Genomic DNA, 25,480 nt, shown 5'->3' on the forward strand with positions numbered 1-25,480 from the left:
CTTGAATTTGACATTTTATAATTACAGGTCAATGCTCTACTACCGAGCAAACAATTCATTTTTGTCATTAAAATGCTTACTCGTCACGAACTTCCTAGCGTTTGTCGAAAAGCCATGGAAATGTTGAATGCCAAACTTGCTCATCAGGCAAATTTCTTTGGTCCCGATGACATTCCCTTACTTTTGGATTTGATAACACCAATAACCAAAATGGCCAAAGGAAAGAAAATAGACGGTATAGAGAAGGAAGATGGAATTGTTAATCAGCAAACTGCCCTTTTCGGATTGAAACTTTTGTGCAAAATGATTGGCTCTAGTCATCCGTCGTCATTCAGGAAGGTTTGTTAGAACTATTTCAATCCTTTATAACATTTAACCATGGAAATAATTGATAAATTTCCGCAGCCTTTAGAAGTAGTCATTAAGATTATTTTGAAGAAGAAAAGTCCACCTCAATTGAAGTCAAGCAGTTTTCTCTGTTTGGCTGAGATTTGCAACAGTTTGAAAGCTCACACTTTGCCTAATCTCAATAAATTTATGCCTCTAATTATTGAAATGCTCGAAGATAAGGATTCTCTTAATAGGTAAATATGATAAAATACCATTTTGGAATATATTTTAAACATGAAAATTGACTTATCTTTTTCTTTCAGCAATGACCTCTTGCTCCTAAGTATAGTGACCACCGTCCATCGTGTTGTGGAAAATTTGTCAAGTTTCTTAAGCCCTTATTTGCATTCTGTTGTTAAAAATGTAATTTAATTATTTTTTAAACATTATCTTTTATTTATCTAATTTTTGTAATCCTTTAGATCTGCATATTATCTGTTGTAAATGAGAATGAAACAGGAAATCAAAAATTGGCCATACAGCAACGATTGAAGCTGGTCCGGAGTCATTTGGCTTCTGAAGTGCCTTTCCGAGTTGTTTTACCTATTATCAATGACTGCTATCAAGAGCTGTCCTCAGTTGGAAGTCATCAGGTACAGCTGGAAATTTAAATAAATAGTTTTTGCGGATATCGTATTCTGATTGTGGTACTTTTACCAATATGGAAAATAGATGCCTATTTATTTTTCTTAACTTTTTATTAACTGATATTCACCAGAAAACCTGTCATTGAAGGCGTATTTATCTATTTGCTATTACCAAAGTGCCATTTATCTCCTATTTAAGAAAATTATGTTTATATATTTGTTAAAAATATTTGTAATTTAAAATTGTTTAACTTTTATGCCAGCTGATTAATAGTTATATTCCCAACATCATACCATTTTTTGAACACTGAAATGTAATATAAAGTAAATAATCCTTAAATTCTTTTAGATGGCTATTGGACCTTTACTATCTATTTTGTCTGAATCAATATCACGTATGGAGAAGAAAGAATTAAATTCAAATATAGTGGACTTACAAAATTTCTTTATTACTGCCCTGGATTTTAGAAAAAGTCAACCTAAAGTATGTTCTATGTCACTATTATGCGTCTACTAAATGCATTTAAATTTGAATTTTCATTTTTGTAGAATCTACCTGCTAGAGTGAATTCTGTTGAAGGAAATGTTATTGATTCAATGATAACATTTGTTTTGAAGCTTTCAGAAACATCCTTCAGACCTATCTTCTATAAAGCAAGTTTCTTCCATTTTTTTTATCAATGCACGTTGAGTTTAATTTTAGGGTTAATAATTAAAGTAAATTTTTTGTGGGCATAACTGTTGAATTTGGTTCAGTTTAGATAGTTTTTTTGAGTAAATCGAAATTGGCTAAAACATTGATTTGGGACTTTCAAAGTATTTGATAATTTTGATTATTTATTACTCTAAATTTAATTGCTTTTGTTAAACATCTTAGGAGTTAACAATTAAACTTTTCTTTTATAAGATAAAAATCTTTTAGTGTTCTAAAAAACGATTAATCAATTAGAAACTGAAATTTTTAATATCTGGAAACCAAAAACCGTTTTAAAAAATTTCATAAATTTATAACTGAACCGAATTTTATTTTGAAGATTAACTGTTATTTGATCACCAAATCAATACCAAAAAAGCAATATTCACACATCTGTAGTGCCCACTAATTATTAAAACTTGTGCCAGTTCTTGACACTCAAGCGCAATCTTTGGGAGGAACATTCTTTCTACATGGAATTCTTGCTTTCTGGAGCGCACCAATAATAAGCTTTGCCTCTCCTAAGATCAGCAAAAATTAAAAAAAACTTGGCTCTTTTTGCTATTAACTGTCCCAACTCATTTTTATAAACTTATCTGTGCTCGTATATAGTGATTTGCTCTTTCCAATGATCTAAAAATTATATAAGGTTATAATTTCATGTAGCCAACTCTCTAAATTTAGTCTATTTCTGTTTATTTTCCAGATATTTGAATGGGCTACAGTTGAGGATGATTTAATGCGGGAGTCGATACTTACTTTTTACCGATTGACATCCAGGTATTTTAAAATTTTAACTCATTACAAATTTCTAGAATTGTTTTTGCAAGTTTTCATTTTAACAGTTTGGCTGAGAAGTTGAAGAGTTTATTCGTGCTTTTTGCCAGCCATTTTATAACAAATACTTCTGAAATATTAAAGGCTAATAACGAAGCTAAATCAGGTAATTTTAAATCATGTTTTGATTGTCAATGTTTTTTTTAATTTTTTTTTAATTTTTTAGATAAACCTTTTTACGGAAGTGGGCGAAAAGCAACAGAAAAATCTTGTCAGTTGTTGCAATATGTACTTTCAACTTTATACTCTTGCTTTTTGCACGACAATAAGTACCTTGTGGACAAGGATTGCTTCAATACACTTATGCAGCCTTTAGTAGATCAGGTTTAAACTTTTTCTTAAATTATTCCCAATTATAACTAAAGTATAACAAATTTAATTAATATTCATACAGATTGAGAACATGATAGGTGAGGAATCTCATTTCGAAGAGAGGATAACAAAATATGTTTGCCCTTGTCTGTCCCAATTTGCGGTTGCTGTTGCGGATGATAATTGTTGGAAAGCTCTTAATTATCAAATTTTATTAAAAGCACGACATTCTTCACCTAAGGTGGGTGTTTGTTTTAGTTTCTGTTGGATTAAAGTAATATTTTTGTAATTTTAGGTTCGTTTTGCGGCGCTCTCAGTATTACAAGATGTTGTTGAAAAACTCGGGGAAGATTATATGTCTCTTTTGCCTGAATCAATACCTTTCTTAGCAGAATTAATGGAAGGTAAATTATTTATGATTTTTTTCGATTAATTATTCATTTTGGAATTGATTGACTTTGACACTTTTTTTGTCTTAGATGAAAGCTTTGAAGTTGAGCAACAATGTCAAAGTGTTGTTTCCAAAATGGAGCAGATTTTAGGAGAACCTCTTATGAAATATTTTTAGTGATTTTTTCATAATAAAGATAAATTTTATTATAATTATTCTTAATATACTGATTAAGAAATTGCTTTTCTTTAATGAGAATACAGGCAAAAATAGGTACAAAATAGTGTGTTCTCATTGAGGCTATAAGATTAAATACATTGGATAGTAAGAAATTTGAAATTGCTTACAAGGAAATAGCCATTTGTATAACGTTTGTACACCTGATTACTGATTTCTCACAATTTTTATATGATTGTTGGTGATTTCTCACAATTTTCTGTGATTTCCAGTGGTTACCTAGGATCTGTACACCTAATTACTTAAAGGGAATATAACCTCAGGTATTTGGTTCCGAACACTAACGTTTGCAGCTCTGTACGCTCTAACCTTTAGCTTTAGGGTAATTCGAAAAATTGAAGGGGTATTCCGTAAAGATTGCTTTGCCGGTTATATTCCCAAAGTGACTACCCCCTCGGGGAAATAAGAAAGCGGGGGGGGGGGGGCAGAATAACAAGAATGGATAATTAAACACTACTAGCGAACAATGCAATACAACAGAAACAAAAGATTAAAATACGTGACAAGTTAAAAAAAATAATAGAATGAAGTTAGCAAGTCCGAACAGCGTTGCAGAGCATAACAAAAGTGGTGGTAATCACGTCAGAAAAGCCGGCGTGGACCGCTTTCAACACACCCTTCAGGGAGACGGGAAGACCCCTCTTACTAAGAAGACCTCGCCGTGCTGCAACTTGGGATGAAAGAGGATGTGCTCCGCGGAATCCACCACCCCACACTTAGAGCAAGAGTCCGAGTTACACAAATTAAAGCGGAAGAGAGTCGCTTTCGTGGGAAGGCGTCCGCAGCCGAGTCGCGCCAAAAGAGTGTCATCCCGCCTGGGGAGCTTAAACCGCATAATCTCGCGAGAGCCCGTATAATGTTTAGCCTCCCTGAGCGCGTAGGAGGAAGCTCGCGCCGGCCAGGAATCCCACCAAGCAGGGGTAACCTCTTTACTGCACGCAGATTTCCATTCAGAGAGCGTAGCCGGGAGTTAAAAGTCCCCCTTAATTGGAGGGGCGCGGAAGACTGGTGACGTCCGCGAGACCGTCCGCCGTTTCATTTCCCACCACCCCAACATGAGCTGGACACCACAAAAGAGTCACCGAATAGGAAATGGAGTACCTATCGCACAAGTCATGAATAGCGTTGACTACCGGTTCATTAGAACACGTGTGTAACATCGTAAGGGCGCATTTGTAGTCGAAGCAGATGACTACTGAGCTAGCAAGATGAGCGGAAGCATAATTTTGAAGTGAAAGTTGAATGGCCAATAGCTCTATCCTATTGATGGGATAGCCGGGATCCACCAAAGACCGAGCACCGACCCCGATAGAAGGAATGGCGAAGGAGGCAACCCCGACTCCTGAGTCCGGGGGCAAGAGACCCATTGGTGTAAATAACCGTTGCGTCTTTGGCGTAGATGTCAAGCGTCACAATGAACAATTGTCGCAGCGCGTTCGAGCAGAGGTTACCTTTTCGAGTAGTTAGCCAACGGGAGAAGACCATCACCGTGGGAGGTTCCCTAGGAGGGGTTGACGGGGGAGGAAGATGACCCTAGAGGAATGAAAATGTTCCCTAGCCAATATCCAAGCCCGGAGCAGAAAAGGAAGCCGATCCGGGGCGAAGAGATGTTCCATGACCTCCAGTTCAGCCAGGTTGTCTCGCAGAAGAGAGGGATAAAAGTCCGGGTATCCGCTGCACCGCATGGAGCATGGGTAAGGAGGTCCAAAAGAGATCGACGAAAGCTTAGCGGCAGAATTGCAGCCTCAGCTTCCATCAGGACAATGGGCGTAGACTACGGCACGCCAAGTATGAACCGTAGAGCGGCGTTTTGGACTTTGTCTAAAGTGGTGAGCAGAGTAGCGGCTGCGGACGCATAGAGGGGGCTAGAATAATCTAGCCTGGAGCGAATGAGTTGGGTGTACAAAAGTCTTAGCACGCTAGAGCCTCGACGCTTTCATGTGAGTCGTCGTCGAAAATACCACCCAGGTGGACTTTGGTTAAGGGAGTGACATCTCCGTGGATGTTAGTCTCTTTTGATAATAGCATAAACTGACACTTGAGTCGCTGAAAGTTGAGACCCCAGCGTGATCGAGCGGTTGCTGCATGGAGTAGTATAAGCAGGGCACATGTCTCTAGCCTAGTTGAAGGATCTCGTCCAACATTACAGTGAAGAGGATGGGGCTGATAGAGTTGCCATGAGGAACGCCTCTCGTGACGAGGTAAGTGTCTGAGAGCGCACATTGACCCTGACCTACTTGGTTCGATATTTGAGGAGTCTTCCACCCAATGAAGAAGATTTCCAGTAAGACCGCAAGGCAGTGACTGCTCGTAGCCTTGGGCTGCATTGTCTGTCACCCGACCGTGACAAAATAAAAACTTACACAAACTAGAGACTAGTAAGTAGCACACCATGATATCCTCCCCAGGTGTCACCCATGCTAGCTACGCCACTGCAGCTTCCCGTAAATTTTCCCGAGATTAGGAAGCAGAGAGATGGCACGTTAAGAGGCGGCATCTATGGAGGGCTTCCCAGGCTTCATAATGGGATGCAAGAAAGCATGTTTCCAACGAGAAGGCATGACGCCCTCCACATAAAGGCTGTTATTGAGCGCTAGGAGTGCCGTTCGGAAAGCAGGAGTAGAGTTCTTTGTGAAGAGGTTGGAGACGTTGTCCTTCCCGGGGAGGTGTTGCGTATAACTCCGCTTCCGAGAAAGGGACATTATATCTTGCCGGTGGCTGCTGAGGATGGGTATCCGCTCTAGCAGACTGCGCGAGGCACTCTGCGACTTTTGCTTGATCCGTTTCCACCTTGTCACCTTTTTTCAACGTAATTGGCTTCCATGGACGGGTGCCGGTCTTGAACCACTGAACTTTGGCCCAGACATGGGTCAAAGGAGTGTGAGCATGTAGCTTATTACAATAAATTATCAACTGTTACACTTCGTCTCTCTGGTTAGTTTTTTTGAAAAGAGCCACCTGATCCAACGAATGACCCGAGCGTTGGGCCCTGTGACGAGCAGCTTTGACAGTCTTGCCCTACGCATGCAGCATCCCAACAAGGAGGCTGGCTTAACCGGAATCGTTGCCCAGGCCGCTTGAAATAGAATAGTTTCAGCCGACTGAGCTGTCTAGGGTTCCATAAGAATGCGAAAGCGTTTCCAGTGAGCCGCAGGGTAGTGCCAATGAGCTGGGCCAGTATGACCGTCATTGGCTTGAGATGGAACGCCCATGTGAATCGGTAAGTGGTCACTGGTGTCTGCGTGTATGACCGAACGAGGGAGATGGATAACCAGGTCGGCACTCGCAAAAGCCAAATCTAGAGCGCCATCAGGGCCCTTAGTTGGGTGACGAGTAGACTCGCCACTCTTGAGGAGATCATATTGTCGTGGTCTTCCAGCCATGTCTGGACGAGGCGGCCCTGTGCGTCTGTCTTGTAGCTGCCCCAGATAATGTTATGGGCATTGAAATTGCCTAAGACGAGGACGGGAGTGGTTACAGAAGGAGGTCGAAAAACTCCTTAGTGGCGTTAGTGCAAAGTAATCTTTAAGTAAATTTCCCTGTACAGTGGTGCCGTAGTTTCTATGGTGGCGAGAAACATTTTTAAAACAATTGGCAAGAACGGCCAGAGCTGCAAACGTTGGTGTTCCACACCAAATTCCTGAGGTTATATTCCCTTTAAGCGTTTTACAAAAAAAACCTAACACCATTTTAAGTAACAACGTGTTTTATTAAAAATAAATAGAATTTCACTGGGAGAAATAAAATGTTATTTTCCGAGGTTTTTAGATCTTTTAAAATTTCAACGTTTTAGACTATTAACGCCATCTAGTAAGCCATCGAGTATTAAAAAAGGAGTTAGGGTAACGTGGGTAGTCCTCCTGATATTTTAATATTAATCAATGATAATATATTAAAATTTATTAGTTTTTATTTAGAATTTAGATCTTCTATTTTAAATTATATTAATCTCCAACAATGTCAAAGTGTTTTGGAATAAATGTGCCCAAACATTTTAGCAGCTGGTCCCTTCTAGTTACAGCTGTTTTTTTAATTTCATTGAACCTCGTTCATAGTATAGCTGTCCCTCATATTCATCATTCTAAAGACAAATTAAGCAAAGAAACTGAACTGCATGGAGCTTTCAGTCCCAGAGATCAAAATCACTATAAAGATGGGCAGCATCACTCTGATTTTGACCACGAAGCGGTACTTGGTAATAATTCTTTGGTAGTCTTCGTTGTTTAAACTATCAAGAGTTGGAAATGACAACACCTTTGTTTTGTGGTCTTAAGGTAGTAAAGACCAAGCTGAGGAATTTGATAAGCTATCTCCAGAAGAATCCAAGAAACGATTAAGAGAATTGGCCTTAAAAATGGATAAAGATGAAGATGGATTAGTTAATAGAAAAGAATTAACCAAATGGGTGTTAAAATCTTTTGCGTAAGCTGTGTAGGAGGAGTTTGGCCTTATTATTAACATAAATATAATTTTTGTTTTTATAAACAAAATTCCAGACTACTAACGAAAGAGGAAGCTCATGAACGCCTAGAAGATGATGATATGGATGAAAATGGTAGGGTGTCATGGGATGAGCATTTACAAGAGACATTTGGAAACTATGAGAGTGATGATGACAGATATTCCAATGATTTGGAAGAAGAGAAACGGGTATGCTAATAATAGAGGTCATGTGTTTTACAAATGTTCTTTTTTTGAGTTTCACTCCAGACTGACAGTGAAAAATCCCCTTTTTTATTTTGCACTTTTTAATTTATGTAAAACCCTAGATGATAAAAGAGGACCAGGAGCTATTTAAAGCTGCAGACTTAAATAACGATGGCTATTTAGACAAGAAAGAATATCCAGGCTTTTCACACCCTGAAGAATTTGACCATATGCACGAGGTCTTTTATTTTAACACTTATTCACAAGAGCCAACATTTATACCCAACATTTTTTGGTAAACCGTTTTCTTTTCGAGTTCGTAAAACATATTGCTCTTCTATTCTCTCACACTCCAAAATTTGCTGAGGTCTACCGCAAAATTTTACGATAGTGGCCATTCTAGGAAATTTGACCTAGAATTGACGGATTTTGAAATGACCTTTTAGCGCGCGACACTACAGGTACATTTCTTGGGCACACTGCCTTCTTTGCGTGCGTTTTTGACCATAACATGTAGAGGTATTTTCACGCGCAAAATGAATTTTAAAAGCCGTCAATAGCGTTTGTGGAAATTTTTTTCTCTATTCTCTTAGTTTGTGACCAGTGTTGGCCAAGAATGTTTTGAAGAAATGTTGACTATTGTGAATAGGCCTTTAGTTTGCACATTTTTTCCCCCTTTTATAAACTACTATTGTATTTTTCTTCTTCCACCAACTAGAAATTTAATTTTGTGGGTATTAGAAAGTTAAACCGGTCCTTCTTTTAGACTTTGTATGATCAAACCATGAAAAAGAAAGACACTAACAATGATGGCTATCTATCTTTTGATGAATTTATACAAGATGGAAATGGGAGACCTGCAGACCCCAAATCTGAAATTTATCAAATTGAAAAAGATAGATTCGATAACGAATACGATATTAATAAAGATGGAAAATTGAGCAGAGAGGAGGTTCTAATTTGGCTTATTCCTAATAATAGGTTTGTTGTGTTTTTCCTTAATAGACCAATACACATATGACAAGGGAGCAGATCATTTTTACAGGGATAATGCTATTAAAAGTAGAGTTTTAAAGTCCCGATGGCGCTAAGCTATTAAAACTAAGAAATTTTAAATTATCTTTGAAACATTAAAATTATATTTTTTTGTTTCGGTTATGGTGAATTTTGGTTGAGTTGGACCTTTCATTATAGTTTTTCCCTTAAACGTTTAAATTTACTCCATCTAGTATCAATAATAACATTAGAATCAAATCTACAAGGGCTTCCCTATAAAATTTTGGTTCCTAGTAACCATTTTGTGAATTGCTTTATAGAACCCTAAATTTGAATATTTCACTAATAATGTTCCTTTTATTAGAGAAATGGCTGAATCCGAGGCTGATCACTTAATAGATAGTGCAGACGCCAATGGCGATGGAAAATTGAGTATTCAAGAAATAGTTGATCATCACGAAGTGTTTGTAGGTAGCGAGGTGACGGATTTTGGCGAACATTTACACAACACTCACAAATTTGAGGATGAGTTGTGATGAGTCGTGCCTTAAAGTATCTTCTCAAAAACAAATAGGTAGAAATATTACCCATTTAGTGATAACATTTAATTAAATCCGATTTAACCTCGGCATTCCTACTTCCAGCGTTTGTAGAAAATGTATTAGTCAATGTTTTATACTCGTTTTTAGACTTGCCATTTTAAGCCATTATGATTGTTACCAAATTATCATTATGTATATCATCCTTTTTTTTGGTTTTTACAACCAATCCTTCATTATAATAACAAATAATAAATCACAATTTTATTGAGACTTATGTGAAGGATATACACGAAACGTACAGTATGCAAACTTAAAATTATTAAACTGTACCCCTTGTGTTTTGACAATGAATCTCTAGTCTAAAAAAACATTAAGGTATTTTTATTTCAAGTATTCACATAAAATGACATTTTTACATGGTAAAAAAGTTAGTTAACTGAAGAATATATTCATTGAACATGGTGTTTCATCCGTGAAATTGAAGCAACGTTTTCTATGGGCAAACATATAGACGTTAATAGAGAATCCGTTACGTAAAATTTGATAAAATATAGTTTACTTCATGAACTTCATTGAAATTATCCTCATTTATATTTCCTTTATTGTCGGCTAACTCTTCTTTCAAGTTAGAGACCAACTTTGAGACATACAAACGAAGTTCCAACATTATCTAAATAAATAGATTGAATTACCTAAAACCATCTTAAGTAAATGTTTTCTTACCAATAGTTTAGCTTCATTGGAAAGTTTAACGCCATTCTGTTCGTATTTTTTGGTTATTTTCGCGAGGGTAGCTTTGCTTAATTCTCCAGGAAAGACCATTTTGACCACTTAATTTTAGGTATCCCGCCAAAAATAATGTGTTGAAACCATAGAGATAGAAAAGAAATAGAGGGAAGATTACCGTGTTAAGGCACCCCTGTTTTTGACCGGGAAAATTCATCCCCCCCCCCCCCGCGCATGTATGAAATCGGAGATGGGCAGAATTTGCAACGCCATCTATCCTTCCTTGTTTACATCAAATGACAGTTGATTTTCAAAAAGGCATTATGTATTTCATTTCACCGCGCGTCGATGGCGCCACGTAATCTGCGCATCTCATGGCTTCCTACATTGGCGAAAAGAGGTCAGCACTCGCGGTCAACTTCGCCAGATACAATAGTGCCTCTATTTCTTTTCTATCTCTATAGAGTAATGGCAGTGCTACGTCACACAACGTCACCCATGCTTTTTCCTATTCATAAAAAATTCGCGCCCACAATGGCGGCCATGGCCAAAGCTACGGAGTGCCACTACTATAATTATGGTTGAAACATAAATTGTTGTTGTCCAACGTGAACACAGCGTCAGATTCTCTCTGACAGCGTTCTTTATCCAAACGTATTTTGTTCACGGTAGATGGCGCTAGGTTCTCTATGCTTTTAAATTATTTCATAAATAGAGAGGACGCAAAATTTGAAGAGGATTTTGCTGTTGATGAGGTGTTAATAATTTCCCATATTATAACAACAGTGAGAATAGCGTAAATTATTCGCATCATTGAATATATGCGGGGTAAAATTTATTTTCCTTCCCGCTCTTCAACTTTTTTGTCGTTTACAAACGTCTACAGGAATCGAATGATATCGAGGGCGTATTATTTGTAAAAAAAAACCGAATAGCATTTTTAGCTAGGTCGCTAGTTCACGCGGTAAGCGGTCACCCACCATAAAAAACAAAACTTGCCAAGGGCGAGGAACATCCCGCAGCTTTCCAGAACGGGACTTTCAAGACGATTTTGCAGATTCTCGGTAGGGCACTCCCCGCGTTCGTTTCTTTCCCATTGCGACAGTTCCATAAAATTTTAATCTTAGAATATTTTCTTTTTTGAATCGGTGTACTAACCTACAAGAGTGCGCGATTTCGGGACATTGAAAGCAATTTTTATTTCCGGCAGTTGCTATGTTACCCGTGACCCTCTCATTCATATCATTACAGGTAAAATATTTTTAATTTTGTACTACCTTATTTTAGTGTAGGTGTAGCGAAAAATTAAACTTTAATACTTAAAATACAAAGCTCGTACCTGGATGGTAGCTGTAGCGTTAAAATATTTTGAAATTCGGTCTTTGGGAAAGTATTTAATTCATACACGTGTAAATGAAAGGTTTAGGTCATTGTTTGGAGTAAATTGTACCGAGAAACGTTTAAATTAAATAGCCAACTCTACGCTGTATTAATAATGTATGTTAACATTGTTTTATTTCCTATGATTGTTATTTTAAGACCCGGATTTGGTGTCACAGGGGCTTTCTATGGAGCTTTTTGCTGGTAGAATTGATTCTAGCATCCACAACAAGGTCAATTTGCCAGCACTCAGGAAACGGTCATCTAACTTACATGTGGGGAGACGCGCTCCAAAATCCCGATTGTCTAGGACCTAACGGATTCGTATATCCAAAGTATGAATCTCTATTTATTCCTAATTATATCATAGCATAAATATTAATGCATAAAATTATGACAATGAAAGATTAACTTTAATGATAGTCTGATGGCGATAAAGAATGTTAATAATAGTAAAATTTATGTTCCGATTCAATAATGCGTTAATATTTTTCCAAAGTATTATTTTTACCTTTAAAAGCGTTTAAATAATAATAATAATAATAATGTTTTAATTCTGGATAAAAAAGCTGTACACTTATTGAGTCCTGATACGCGATACAAAAGATACTATAACGCTCGAAACAAAAGAAACTATTTACATTAATATTAATTGATACATTTTTCATTGCGTCGTTTTGCGTCATTAGGCCTTTGTTGATAGGTTTAAATGACTCTAGGCGACTGCGACTAAACACTAACAAAAATAACGACTATCCACGTTATGATTTATGTGATCATTTACGAAACAGTCTTACGTTATTATTTAAAATTTTTGGAAATACCATGTTACTTATGGCAAAAGGTATTAATTAATGCTTAAGGAGAATGACTAATGATGAGACAATCTGCAAGGTACCGTGGTCTAGTTTTCAGCCGGCACGAATGGGGATAAATAACGCCATCGGAAGACTTATAAGTTTAAGGGAACCAATGAGATACCGCCACGATTTGATTGACGTTTAAGGGGAGGAGCATACTGGCAAATCCTGTGGTGTTTTGGGGAAATTGTCTCAGCAGTCATTCTCCCTAAATATAATTAAATAGTTTTTTGCTAATAGGTCTGGAACTAATGAATAGCATTGCTTAGAAACGGGGGTAAACTAGTGTTTACCTTCGCGCAATCTCGAAACAACCGCTGGCGGCGCGTTCGTACAGCGATATTACTACAGCCATAAGTAACATAATGGATTATAAGTATGACATTTCCTATTCTTCTAATGCTAACTTTCTTCGTGACGTGTACTTGTAACCAAACTGAGAAGTATATTATCGTCCTTGGTAGTTGTAGTATATTTTGTTTTTGCTCATATTTGGACACTGGGGGGCTCTGTGTATAGTTTAAATTTTATTGCGCAATTTGTTTTGGTTAATAGTCATACCATAAGTGTATAATATTATACCGTAAGGGTGACACTTCCTATTCTTCACATGCAAAAGTTTTGCTGAGAGCTATTTACAAGACAGACTGCAGTACGGGCTTCGTCGTCGTTTTGCGTCCGCTTACTAACGCGTCACACGTAGCCTTTGACAGCGCCTCGCTAGGGGGTGATTTTCTTCTGATGATGACGTCATTTTGTTACTAGCTCTCAGTAAAATATTCCACAAAGTGACAAACTTAGGGAACAATATTATAGACTTATGGTCATACCATAAGGGTATATTATTTTAACATAAGTGGGACACTTCCTATTCTTCACATGTAAAAGTTTTACTGAGCTATTCACAAGATAGACTGCATTACGGGCTTCGTCGTCGTTTTGCGTCCGCTTACTAACGCGTCACAAGTAGCCTTTGACAGTGCCTCGCTAGGGGGAGATTTCTTCTGGTGATGACGTCATTTCGTTGCTAACTCTCAGTAAAATATTCCACAAAGTGACAAACTTATGAAACAATATTATAGACTTATGGTCATACTTATAGATATTAATTTACTTATGCCGTAACGAATCAACTATAAGCAAAACAATTAGTTCCATGATATAAGACTAAATATAGTGTAATAAAGATTATCCAGATGTTCATACAGGCCTTCGTATTTTTTTTCTGTTTCTTTTTGGTAAATCCTTGGTATTACCTCCGCGCGTTTCCGCTCTCTCAGGAAGCTGGTGGATAGCGTAGTAACGCAAAGTGTTAATACAACGTTACGTCAAAAGAGGGCGCTGAGATCGGGACACCTTTCTGGGGAGAGCGAGCGTTTGCGTCTGCAGCTCTTGAACAGGTGGCTCTCCGCCAACGGAAACTCTAATTCCATCCCGTCCAAGGCCAGAAGCGCCAAAGACGAAAACTTCCGTACAAAAAAGTAAATTCATTTTCGATCGCGTAACAACTGCTAGAAAAAATATATTTTCTTTCATCTCTCTCAGCCCGTAGCCTTTTCCCCAATACTTTTATTATCGGTGACCCTAAGGGCGTTTCTTTAATGTGACCTTTAGTATTAAGCATGGGGCATATGTAGGTTTTGAGATTTATTGATATTGAATCTTTAATTAACCAATTTCTTGGGATCCCATTTTTTTATTAACTTGAGATATTTTTAAAGGGATTTTTCTAGTTAGTTTGAGTTTAAAGGGAGTAGAAACTCAAAATATTACTGTATGCGTGGACCAAGAATCTAAAGGGACTCACTGTTTAGCCTTTAAAAAGCACGCGTTAATACTGGGAATAGGAAAATCACGGTTAATTTTAGTTCAATGTGGACACACTTGGCATCGCTGAAGTCGATTTCCGGCGTAGTTTCGTAAAGAAGCTGGATCGTTCACGTTCAATTTCGACAAAATGGCGCCGTTGTTGTAGGTTAAATGATTAGGCTTAGTAAGTTTTTGAGCTTTTATTTTTGAAATTGGGCCTTTAAAGTTTAAGAAATGGAAATTAACCATTGTGTTAAGTAAAAATAACCAGTAAGCCACGTATGACTGAGGTTTTTTAATAAAATTTAATGGAATCTATTTAATTTCTAAATGTAATGAACTAAGCCTAACCTAACTTTCTCGCTCGTACTGTCGCCTAAGCCTCGACTAAGATTCTCGTAGTGATACTAGAGGCGCTTCAAAGCGGCTGATGTACCTCAGTAAGCCATCTGATTTAGGCCACGCCTACCGTGTCAAAATATCGGGAGCAGCGAGTCCCCATAAATTCTTGGTCCATTCTAGGTGAACAAACACAAGGAGAACGCAGCTAGCCTTTAAACACGCTAATTGGACGAGCCTTTTCGCTGAACGTTTTTCGGGCGGGGGGGAGACAATTTCCGAATTTTCCCCTTCCGACGTCAGCAGGCGCTAAAGCGTCTAACCAAGGAAAAATGTACCCAAGAAAATGCACGACTTTTGACGGGTTGCGTTCTCCTTGCCATTGTTTGTTGCTCCTAGCTGCCATAATATTTCGTATTAGAAAAGCGGATAGTTTTTAAAAGGTGGGAGGTACGACATCTATTGCCAGTTTCTATAAGCTTTGAAGGTGCTAAATTAGTATTTAGTTAAAATATTAAATATTTTACGAATTATTACGAATAATAGCTTTAAAGATTCTTATTAAATTCATATTTAGTTATAATTATATTTAAGACGCTCCATAAGTTTGCGTTAACGGGTAAATGATGGCGCCACCAAAGTTTATGCAGTATTTAAAGAAAATTTTTAGTGTGGCGTTACGAGTCCCGTTCGATGTAAGTGGTCTAAGCTTTAAATAAATCCCAAACATGAGAGAAAAGTTCAGAAGGATAAAGGCAATACTGGGGAAGGTTTTTACCCCATCTGATGGCTGAAAACGCTACTAAAGATTTGTCATGGACCCTCGTTAAAGCTCAAGCCTAGGTCTCCGGTGGTAGTTAGTAAACCAACGTCTGATATTACGAAGAATATATTCAGGTGAACAGAGAACAAGCACCCAGTTCGCCTCGTGATAAACCACGCCCCTCCACCTTTCATAGCTGCTTCCATATGTTCTCTGTTCCCCTGAATATATTCTTGGTATTAAGTTATTTTCTAACTAGTTTTGTATGAACATAAGGGTATAATATTGTTACATAAGTGTGACACTTCATATTCTTCACACGCAAAAGTTTTGCTGAGAGCTATTCACGAGACAGGCTGCATTACGGGCTTCGTCGCCGTTTTGCGTCCGCTTGCTAACGCGTCACACGTAGCCTTTGACAGCGCCTCGCTAGGTGGAGATTTTCTTCTGGTGATGACGTCACTTCGTTAATAGCTCTCGGTAAAATATTCCCCAAAGTGACAAACTTATGAAACAACATTATAGACTTATGGTATGAGGTATTCACTGTCGTTTGTTCGAAAAGGCTTACCTTTTAGTGCGCTATTTCTTATATCCAGGGTAATATTTTACCTGTTAGTCGATTTCTTTGCTTAGCCCACGAGAACTTTTCTATTGATTTCTACCCTCAATCTTCATCTCTCTGCTATTTGTTCCGCTCATTTCCAGTTGTTTGCTGGACTCCGGAAGTAAACTGTGCGAGACTGAGTACAATACAACGGCTCCATTATTTGGAGTGTCCATGACGTCTGGCGAGACGGTGGCCATCGTCCAGAAGTTTCCAGATCTTCTCCAGCAAGTCGTCTACGAAAGATGTCTGTAAGTTAAAGCTTATTCGCGAGAGCCAACATTGTTGACGAAACAGAGAAACAAATTCCAAAACGTGTTAGCTAAATTTTATGACCTTAAGCTTAAATTTAAAGAGTAAGTTGCAAATTATTCGTTACCGCCTCAATTTTGTTATTAAACGAAGCGCTTACGTTTAAAGTATCCAAATATAAAGTTTCGTTGCTTTCCGTTTCGTAGTTAATTGGGAATAATTAGTAGAACGCCGAAACAATTTGAATTTTAGCGTGGTGATTGACGTCATTGACTACACGTTATTTCTCCCCAACATAAGAGTTGAGGCTTGCATACCAAATGTAGATGCTACTGATTCTGCGGCCGAAACCGAAAAATCTCCTAGAGAACCATGGGATTCTACTACTGAATTTTGTACGCGGGTGTTTACATGGTTTTAAAATCGCGCGCGTGCTTAATTGACCGATTTCAAAATAACGTTTACATTATGAGGTATAGCAGGCTTATTTACTAGCTTTTATACCCTAACATGGCGGCGTATTTTCACGCGCAAAATGAATTTTAAAATCCACCAATTGACATGGCCATATCTACCAAGGATATTACTGGTATGATCTTGGTAGGATAGTGGGAACTATATAATATACCAGACGCAGGGGGGGAATTCAGAGAAAATCCACCAATTGACATGGCCATATCTATCAAGGATATTACTGGTATGATCTTGGTAGGATAGTGGGAACTATATAATATACCAGACGCAGGGGGGAAATTCAGAGAAAATCCACCAATTGACATGGCCATATCTACCAAGGATATTACTGGTATGATCTTGGTAGGATAGTGGGAACTATATAATATACCAGATGCAGGGGGGAAATTCAGAGAAAATCCACCAATTGACATGGCCATATCTACCAAGGATATTACTGGTATGATTTTGGTAGGATAGTGGGAACTATATAATATACCAGACGCAGGGGGGGGGGGGGAATTCAGAGAAAATCCACCAATTGACATGGCCATATCTACCAAGGATATTACTGGTATGATCTTGGTAGGATAGTGGGAACTATATAATATACCAGACGCAGGGGGGAAATTCAGAGAAAATCCACCAATTGACATGGCCATATCTATCAAGGATATTACTGGTATGATCTTGGTAGGATAGTGGGAACTATATAATATACCAGACGCAGGGGGGAAATTCAGAGAAAATCCACCAATTGACATGGCCATATCTACCAAGGATATTACTGGTATGATCTTGGTAGGATAGTGGGAACTATATAATATACCAGATGCAGGGGGGAAATTCAGAGAAAATCCACCAATTGACATGGCCATATCTACCAAGGATATTACTGGTATGATTTTGGTAGGATAGTGGGAACTATATAATATACCAGACGCAGGGGGGGGAATTCAGAGAAAATCCACCAATTGACATGGCCATATCTACCAAGGATATTACTGGTATGATCTTGGTAGGATAGTGGGAACTATATAATATACCAGACGCAGGGGGGGAATTCAGAGAAACCCGTAGTCAATGACGTCACAATCTAGGCGCGATAAAGTTATCGTTCAAAATAAAATCCGCAGAGGGGCGCTACACGTAAATTTTATTTTATTATTAAATACACTTAACCACGGCATTTCATCAAGTAAGTTAGCCCATGATCAAATGAACAAGAAAAATATAAAGTAGTTAAAATTCTATTCCGAAAGTCATTTTGCAACTTACTCTTTAATAATTTTTTATGAAACAGAACTTGAAAATATTGATTTTGCCTACCTTTATTAGTGTAAATTAATATATTTTATAGTAGTTAACTTATTTCCAACATCGTGGGATGAAATAGGTTTCCCAGTAAAAGTTCAAAAGTGATATTTGCGCTCTGGTTCACGGAGTGGGGTTTGGCGGGTAGACCGCTTTTTTTAGGTTTTGTTGGTACAGCAGGGCACATGAAGGAGAAACACAGTGATTGGACGATATTACAGCAATAGTTTAAAGACCATAGCACTGAAATATACGAATTCATTACTACTTTTTCAAGGCATAGAGTAACACCAGATATTTGTTTAATGTTCCGATTTAGCCGCTCTTGTGATTGTTGATCTCGCGTCGCACTAAGCCTTTGACAGCGCCTCGCTTGAGAGTGAATTTCTGTATCTGATGATGTCCTATATTGTTCTATATTTTCCTACAATTCATCTCTAAAATTCCTATTTTTCCTATAAAATTAAAACCTTTCCCTGGGCCCTCGGTTATCAATATTCTAAGTGATTCGAGTCATAAAGTATACTGATACGTAATAATTACCTTATTAAATTTTCCTACATTTTCCTATTTAATGTCCTATATTTCCTATAATTGGCCTATTTAGTGTCCCATATTTTTTATTTAATTGGCCTATTTAGTTTCCAATATTTTCCAATAATTCGCCTATTTAGTGTCCCATATTTTTTATTTAATTGGCCTATTTAGTTTCCAATATTTTCCTAGAATTCGCCTATTTAGTTTCCAATATTTTCCTAGAATTGGCCTATTTAGTTTCCAATATTTTCCTAGAATTGGCCTATTTAATTTCCAATATTTTCCTAGAATTGGCCTATTTAGTTTCCAATATTTCTTAGAATTGGCCTATTTAGTTTTCAATAATTTCCTACAATTGGCCTATTTAGTTTTCAATAATTTCCTACAATTGGCCTATTTAGTTTTCAATAATTTCCTACAATTGGCCTATTTAGTTTCCAATAATTTCCTATAATTGGCCTATTTAGTTTCCAATAATTTCCTATAAATGGCCTATTTAGTTTCCAATATTTTCCTAGAATTGGCCTATTTAGTTTCCAATATTTTCCTAGAATTGGCCTATTTAATTTCCAATATTTTCCTAGAATTGGCCTATTTAATTTCCAATATTTTCCTAGAATTGGCCTATTTAATTTCCAATATTTTCCTAGAATTGGCCTATTTAGTTTCCAATATTTCTTAGAATTGGCCTATTTAGTTTCCAATATTTCTTAGAATTGGCCTATTTAGTTTTCAATAATTTCCTACAATTGGCCTATTTAGTTTTCAATAATTTCCTACAATTGGCCTATTTAGTTTCCAATAATTTCCTATAATTGGCCTATTTAGTTTCCAATAATTTCCTATAAATGGCCTATTTAGTTTCCAATATTTTCCTAGAATTGGCCTATTTAGTTTCCAATATTTCTTAGAATTGGCCTATTTAGTTTTCAATAATTTCCTACAATTGGCCTATTTAGTTTTCAATAATTTCCTACAATTGGCCTATTTAGTTTTCAATAATTTCCTACAATTGGCCTATTTAGTTTCCAATAATTTCCTATAATTGGCCTATTTAGTTTCCAATAATTTCCTATAATTGGCCTATTTAGTTTCCAATAATTTCCTATAAATGGCCTATTTAGTTTCCAATATTTTCCTAGAATTGGCCTATTTAATTTCCAATATTTTCCTAGAATTGGCCTATTTAATTTCCAATATTTCTTAGAATTGGCCTATTTAGTTTTCAATAATTTCCTACAATTGGCCTATTTAGTTTTCAATAATTTCCTACAATTGGCCTATTTAGTTTCCAATAATTTCCTATAATTGGCCTATTTAGTTTCCAATAATTTCCTATAAATGGCCTATTTAGTTTCCAATATTTTCCTAGAATTGGCCTATTTAGTTTCCAATATTTTCCTAGAATTGGCCTATTTAATTTCCAATATTTTCCTAGAATTGGCCTATTTAGTTTTCAATATTTCTTAGAATTGGCCTATTTAGTTTTCAATAATTTCCTACAATTGGCCTATTTAGTTTTCAATAATTTCCTACAATTGGCCTATTTAGTTTTCAATAATTTCCTACAATTTGCCTATTTAGTTTTCAATAATTTCCTATAAATGGCCTATTTAGTTTCCAATAATTTCCTAGAATTGGCCTATTTAATTTCCAATATTTTCCTAGAATTGGCCTATTTAGTTTCCAATATTTTCCTAGAATTGGCCTATTTAGTTTCCAATATTTTCCTAGAATTGGCCTATTTAGTTTTCAATAATTTCCTACAATTGGCCTATTTAGTTTTCAATAATTTCCTACAATTGGCCTATTTAGTTTTCAATAATTTCCTACAATTGGCCTATTTAGTTTCCAATAATTTCCTATAATTGGCCTATTTAGTTTCCAATAATTTCCTATAAATGGCCTATTTAGTTTCCAATATTTTCTATGAAATTTTCCGAGGCTTTCCCTGGTCACATAAATTTATCTTTCAGGGGGAAATAGGGGTAATCATTCGAGGGGGAATGGAAGGCGCATGCCGTTATGGTGGTGGCCTACTTGTTGCGCAAATGATATCAAACGCTTCGGCAAAGCGCGCATCAGCGTCCGGGGAAAATAGTCCCGATAGAAGAATGTGGTTAGTTAATACGGGCAAGAAATTGTTGTTTAGGGAGTTAGTTTTTTCTTCGGCGTTCGGTAGTTTCCCCGGGGAATCTTCTCGGACGTTACTTTGGTCTCCTCTCCCTTTGATTAAGTTTTCCTGCCGCATGACCACTAACGCACGTCGCGACGCGTCACGTCATTTCCCCGAACCTGATTTTGGGGTTTTTTTTGCTTTATCTTTATTTATGGCGTCTATATTTGGAACAATGTATATTAAGATGCAGTTTGTAAATAGCGTCGGATTTCAAGTTTCAAAAAGCTTCATTCTTAGTTTTAAAAGCAGTATAATATTTAAAGTAGTGGTGTTATATTTTCCGGAAAAATTTCCAGAACATTTTCCGGAAATCGGAAAAATAAAAAATTGAAACATAAATTACTCTTTAAGGGTTTTTAATGTTTTTAACTTTTTATCGATATAAAATGTCTAATATCAGTAAACATACTACAAAACATTAGTAGTGTTTTATTGTTAATAAATTTAAACTAATCCAGAGGTTTAGTTTTACTTTCAGATTCGAAAAAATGAGGCGAAAATGCCGCTTTATTTAGATTTGCAAACAATATATTAGACTAATCATGGAATCAAAACCTTTTTTATTTTTTTCGAAAAAGTACGGAGAATTTTCAGGAAAAAAGTCCTCTGTCATTTTCCGGAAAATTTTCCCACTTACTCACTTACAACACTAATTTAAAGCAACTGTCAGCTCTATCAGTACCACCATAAGTGGATCATTCTCTCTAAGTAGACAAAACGCTATGCTACCTATGACTAGAGTCTTTGTCCGGGTCGGTCTGGCAGCCCTTTACAACCGCCCTATACTGTGTATCAACTCAACTTCACTCTGAATTGATACTGCCGAATCTAACGTTTCTTACATCTCTTATGGTACGTTTCACGTCTGAAACGTGTGCCGAGGGCCGAGAGAGAGAAATTTTGGGGTTTGGCTCCTCGAATTTTTCCCCCCAAAAAACTATACCATATTTGTTCAAGGTCAGTTTCAGAGCCAAGGGTAGAGTTTTGTTCAATAAACGCCCCTTCAGTTGCCGTCTTGACCACTCGGTGGCGCCTCCGCCGAAATATTTTGAAAAATTTTATCTCTTTAGTTTGCTCTCTATACAAGTTCTGACGTCACGAAACCCAGACTAAGATAGCCGACCGAGACCCGGAATTTGTTTACTTAGAGAGAATGATCCACTTATGGTACCACCTGTATTATAAGGCCCTTTTTATTAGAGATGATAATAAAAAAAAGACTTTACTGGAGAGCGTGGTGCCATCTATTAATGGCACAGGAAGCTAAAATTCAAAATAGCGAAACAATAACGTCGTCAGCGAACCATTGTAGGGTATTGTAATTAGACAACTTAATATTTACTTAGTGGACTTTAGCCTAAATAATATATCCCATATAAACAGTGGCGTAGCTGATGGTCCGCAGGGCCCGCGGTGCGGGGGGCCCTCGAGCTTCTCCAATAGCGCTAACTCCCGACCACTATTGCCCCCTATTGGGAAAAACGCGCGATCGCGGACCTACGTCATTTTGGGGGCAAATGCTTTAGGGACAGTTTTCAAAAATAATACACGTGGTCGTCGTAGTAAATATCCTGGAATATTTATTCACAGTTATCATATATAGTGTGGTTATTAAAGTAAGTACTTATTTTTATACGTACTAAGTTCATAATTAGTATAATATACATGTATATAATTATTTAATATTAAACATATACTTTCCTAGAATCGTTAAAATTTATCAAAACATGAGGGGCCAAATATGGCAGGATTTTCGAATTACAACCGCCACTTATTTTCGAATTCCGACTCAGTCATCACTAGATGGCGTTCGGGAAACCGGAAACTTGCTTGATTTTGCCCCCAATTTTTTTTTATTTTTCCTCCTTCTCCCCCCTACTAAAATGGCCGCCTGTGTCTTTTAGTGGACGGCCGATTTAGTACGCGTGAAGGTAGCAGAGTCATGTCCTGGATTTATCATTATTTGGCCCATGCTTGAGCTAGATACTAGCGAGATCTGTTGAAAAAAAGAGCTAGTACATGTCGAGCTGACACTTGATTTAAGTATGGTCAGAAGTATATAATTTAGCTTACGAAATAAGTGTCCCAATGATTATTCCTGTTTATAATTTTCAATATATTTTCAAAAGATCACAATCAAGAACTACAAAGTTAGATAGCATTTCGAACAAATTACGTGAGATATCACGTCAAAGAGGCTCACACCCAAATTGTTTCACACCCTATTTCATAAATATTTGAAACTTGGTTTTCTGTCATTTCAACATATCCTGTATTTTCTTTACTTTTACAAAATTCTATAAATCGACTACAAAATTCCCTGTTTAAAAAAAAATAGGAAATTTATTTTATTATCCTGGCCATAAAAGGTTCAAGGGGTAAATAGGTAATCACTGTGTGTATTACACAACTAGTGGCGCACCTAGGATTTTTTTCGGGGGTTAAGGTGAAAAAAAAACTAAAGTTAATTCCCCCAACAGTGCGCCACTGTACACAACTTATCAATTTATGTAAAAATTTATAAATATTTATCATATTTGGTTGGGATGCAAGGGCGTATTTAAGGGGGGTTAGGGGTTCAGCCCCACCCGAAATGGATAAAGATGGAGGGGCTTAACGTAACCTTACTATTTGCACCCCCTTGATATTGATAAGTTAGTTTTAGGTCTAAAAGGGGGTGGACAGTTAGAACCCCCCCGAAATAAAATCCTGGTTATGCCCTTGGTGGGGTGTAATTGTTGATTCTAGCTGTGAAGGTGCAGTTTCAATTTAATAACAAAGCAGTATGGGATGATACTTCTAAGGGATTTCATATGCTTATGGTGTCATGTTCAAAATAAATTCTATTAAATATTTGATTGAAATTGTTTACAGCCACGACGATTGCAAGTTACTGAAAGCTGAATGCCATCAAACGTACGTTCCTTATTTACTACTGACCGTGCCCCTCGGACCGGTCACTCTCACTGGTCAAGATTACATTCTGGTCGAGAGCGGATGCGTCTGTCGAATGTCCACCAAGGGCTCGTCTTGACCACTGACTCGCTAATATTTAATATATTAATTTTATTATAATAATATATATTACTATCCTGTTATGCAAACTATAAATATTTGTTTTTAGTATATTGTGTTTTAAACGACTGAATAGAGAGAATAAATTAACGAATTGATGTACAAAATCCAGCTTTGCCTTTTTTTCCCGACCTTAAGTTTCCTGTATCAAATGTAGATGGCGGTATTGTCTCTAGTTTCAATTGCCGCTACTTGTGAATGTGAACTAAAGCCAAGCAAGTAGTAATAACTCCAATTTGAGGAAAAAAATTGTTTATATTAACAATAATAGTCTGATATTTAAAATACACTTAATTTACCAATATATAAAAATAAATAACAGGTAAACCTAAGTAAAAACACATTATTATACTAATTTTAGTTTCATCACGTATCTGGACTTGCTTAACCTTGGTTCTCAGGTAGCGTTTGTCTTAGGAAGGGAAGGGTTTTGTTATAATTTTACCGTTGTCTAAGCATAGTCTCCGAGGTTGCGCCTAAGATGTAGAGTCTTATGTTATACTTTTGTTTTGAAGATTTGTCTTAATAGATTATGTGGATAAAATAAAATGAAACCAAATAGATTTAGGTTCCTTCCTAAAAAAGTGATATATAACTGGCAGTGAAAAGTTCATGGATGCTGTGATGAGGCCTGGATTGTATCTATAGATTATTGTTTTTGCTACAATAAAATTAACGACCGTAGATCATCCATATTGTGGAGTCGCGTGGGTAATACTCCCCTGTACGATGCTTGGGGTGGAGGGGAAGAACTGTTATGATAAAGGTGCTTCTAAAAGACTAAAATCAGTTTCCCTCAGCCTGGTCAGCCATCACTTTTAAAAGAAGTACAAAGTAGAATGATCTGGAAATTATTGTTTTTGCCGTTAGGGGCGCTGTTGATTGATTATTAGGCGGGATATTCTGTAGGAGCCACTATGTTAAGCCTTGGTTCTTTTATTTTGAGTATGAAACTGTTTATTTATGTACTTAAGGAGGATGACAAAGAATCTAAGGGAACTCACTGTTCCGGTTTTAAAAAGCACGCGTTAATACTGGGAATACGAAAATCACGGTTAATTTTAGTTCAATATGGACAAACTTGGCGTCGCTGAAGTCGATTTCCGGCGTAGTTTCGTAGAAAAGCTGGAGCGTTCACGTTAAATTTTGAAATTGGTTCTTTAAAAGTTTAAGTGATGGTAATTAACCATTGTGTTAAGTAAAAATAAATTTTAAGCCGCATATGGATGGTATCCATTTCATTTCTAAACTTAAAAAAGCCTAACCTAACATAATCGCACGTAGTGTCGGCTAAGCCCGGACCAAGCCTCTCGTAGGGATAGTTGAACTGGGCCGTGTTGAATACGGTCACACTTGAGCTTCAAACCCAGTTCAGGTCGGTTTGAATGCCAGTTTTGACCGCCGACGATAATTCCTGGTTCACACGCGCGAAATCGCTTCACCCCGGTTTGTTAAACGTCAGGGAAAAGTCAGGAAATTCCATTTTCTCTTGACACTTTTTGAAGGTAATTTTACTCTAGATCTATTACAAATTCTATGATTTTCATTTATTT

At 37.0% G+C, this 25,480-nt stretch overlaps 3 protein-coding genes and 1 long non-coding RNA gene across 7 annotated transcripts in view; 3 read left to right on the plus strand and 1 right to left on the minus strand.

Moving 5' to 3' along the window:
* Positions 1–3,423, plus strand: part of l(2)k09022 (HEAT repeat containing 1 homolog l(2)k09022) — a 33,664-nt gene extending 30,241 nt beyond the window's left edge. For all 3 annotated transcript variants that reach the window (XM_090181225.1, XM_090181227.1, XM_090181226.1), the window contains exons 26-37: positions 28–339; positions 406–584; positions 654–753; positions 813–983; positions 1,327–1,461; positions 1,527–1,631; positions 2,378–2,451; positions 2,517–2,614; positions 2,675–2,832; positions 2,903–3,061; positions 3,116–3,224; positions 3,300–3,423. In XM_090181225.1, the coding sequence (XP_090037351.1) occupies positions 28–339; positions 406–584; positions 654–753; positions 813–983; positions 1,327–1,461; positions 1,527–1,631; positions 2,378–2,451; positions 2,517–2,614; positions 2,675–2,832; positions 2,903–3,061; positions 3,116–3,224; positions 3,300–3,388 (1,689 nt within the window). In that variant the 3' untranslated portion in view covers positions 3,389–3,423. The remainder of the gene's footprint in view (positions 1–27; positions 340–405; positions 585–653; positions 754–812; positions 984–1,326; positions 1,462–1,526; positions 1,632–2,377; positions 2,452–2,516; positions 2,615–2,674; positions 2,833–2,902; positions 3,062–3,115; positions 3,225–3,299) is intronic.
* Positions 3,424–7,279: 3,856 nt separating this feature from the next.
* On the plus strand, positions 7,280–9,958 carry LOC149936521 (reticulocalbin-2). 2 transcript variants are annotated; one of them, XM_090181160.1, is made up of 6 exons: positions 7,280–7,643; positions 7,723–7,870; positions 7,945–8,098; positions 8,218–8,334; positions 8,862–9,076; positions 9,456–9,951. In XM_090181160.1, exons 1-6 carry the CDS (start codon positions 7,406–7,408, stop codon positions 9,625–9,627), a joined length of 1,044 nt encoding a protein of 347 aa, XP_090037286.1. In that variant the 5' UTR covers positions 7,280–7,405; the 3' UTR covers positions 9,628–9,951. The 2 variants fall into 2 exon arrangements, with proteins under 2 accessions (XP_090037286.1, XP_090037288.1); XM_090181162.1 differs by lacking the exon at positions 8,218–8,334 and having other exon boundaries at positions 9,456–9,958.
* A 52-nt stretch (positions 9,959–10,010) lies between these two features.
* Positions 10,011–10,497, minus strand: LOC149936522 (uncharacterized). The gene is made up of 3 exons (XR_016472344.1): positions 10,357–10,497; positions 10,193–10,303; positions 10,011–10,126 (listed from the first exon to the last, which is right to left on the minus strand). It is a non-coding gene; the product is annotated as an uncharacterized LOC149936522 (long non-coding RNA).
* Positions 10,498–11,107: 610 nt separating this feature from the next.
* Positions 11,108–24,028, plus strand: LOC149936523 (uncharacterized). The gene is made up of 6 exons (XM_090181299.1): positions 11,108–11,423; positions 11,525–11,610; positions 11,899–12,074; positions 13,880–14,080; positions 16,219–16,368; positions 23,727–24,028. The coding sequence occupies exons 2-6, from the start codon at positions 11,575–11,577 to the stop codon at positions 23,884–23,886; spliced, it is 723 nt and encodes a 240-aa protein (XP_090037425.1). The 5' UTR covers positions 11,108–11,423; positions 11,525–11,574; the 3' UTR covers positions 23,887–24,028.
* Positions 24,029–25,480: the final 1,452 nt, after the last annotated feature.

Source organism: Leiobunum rupestre, chromosome 7, assembly GCF_980474605.1.
Source record: "Leiobunum rupestre chromosome 7, qqLeiRupe1.1.hap1, whole genome shotgun sequence".
NCBI lineage: Eukaryota > Metazoa > Arthropoda > Arachnida > Opiliones > Sclerosomatidae > Leiobunum > Leiobunum rupestre.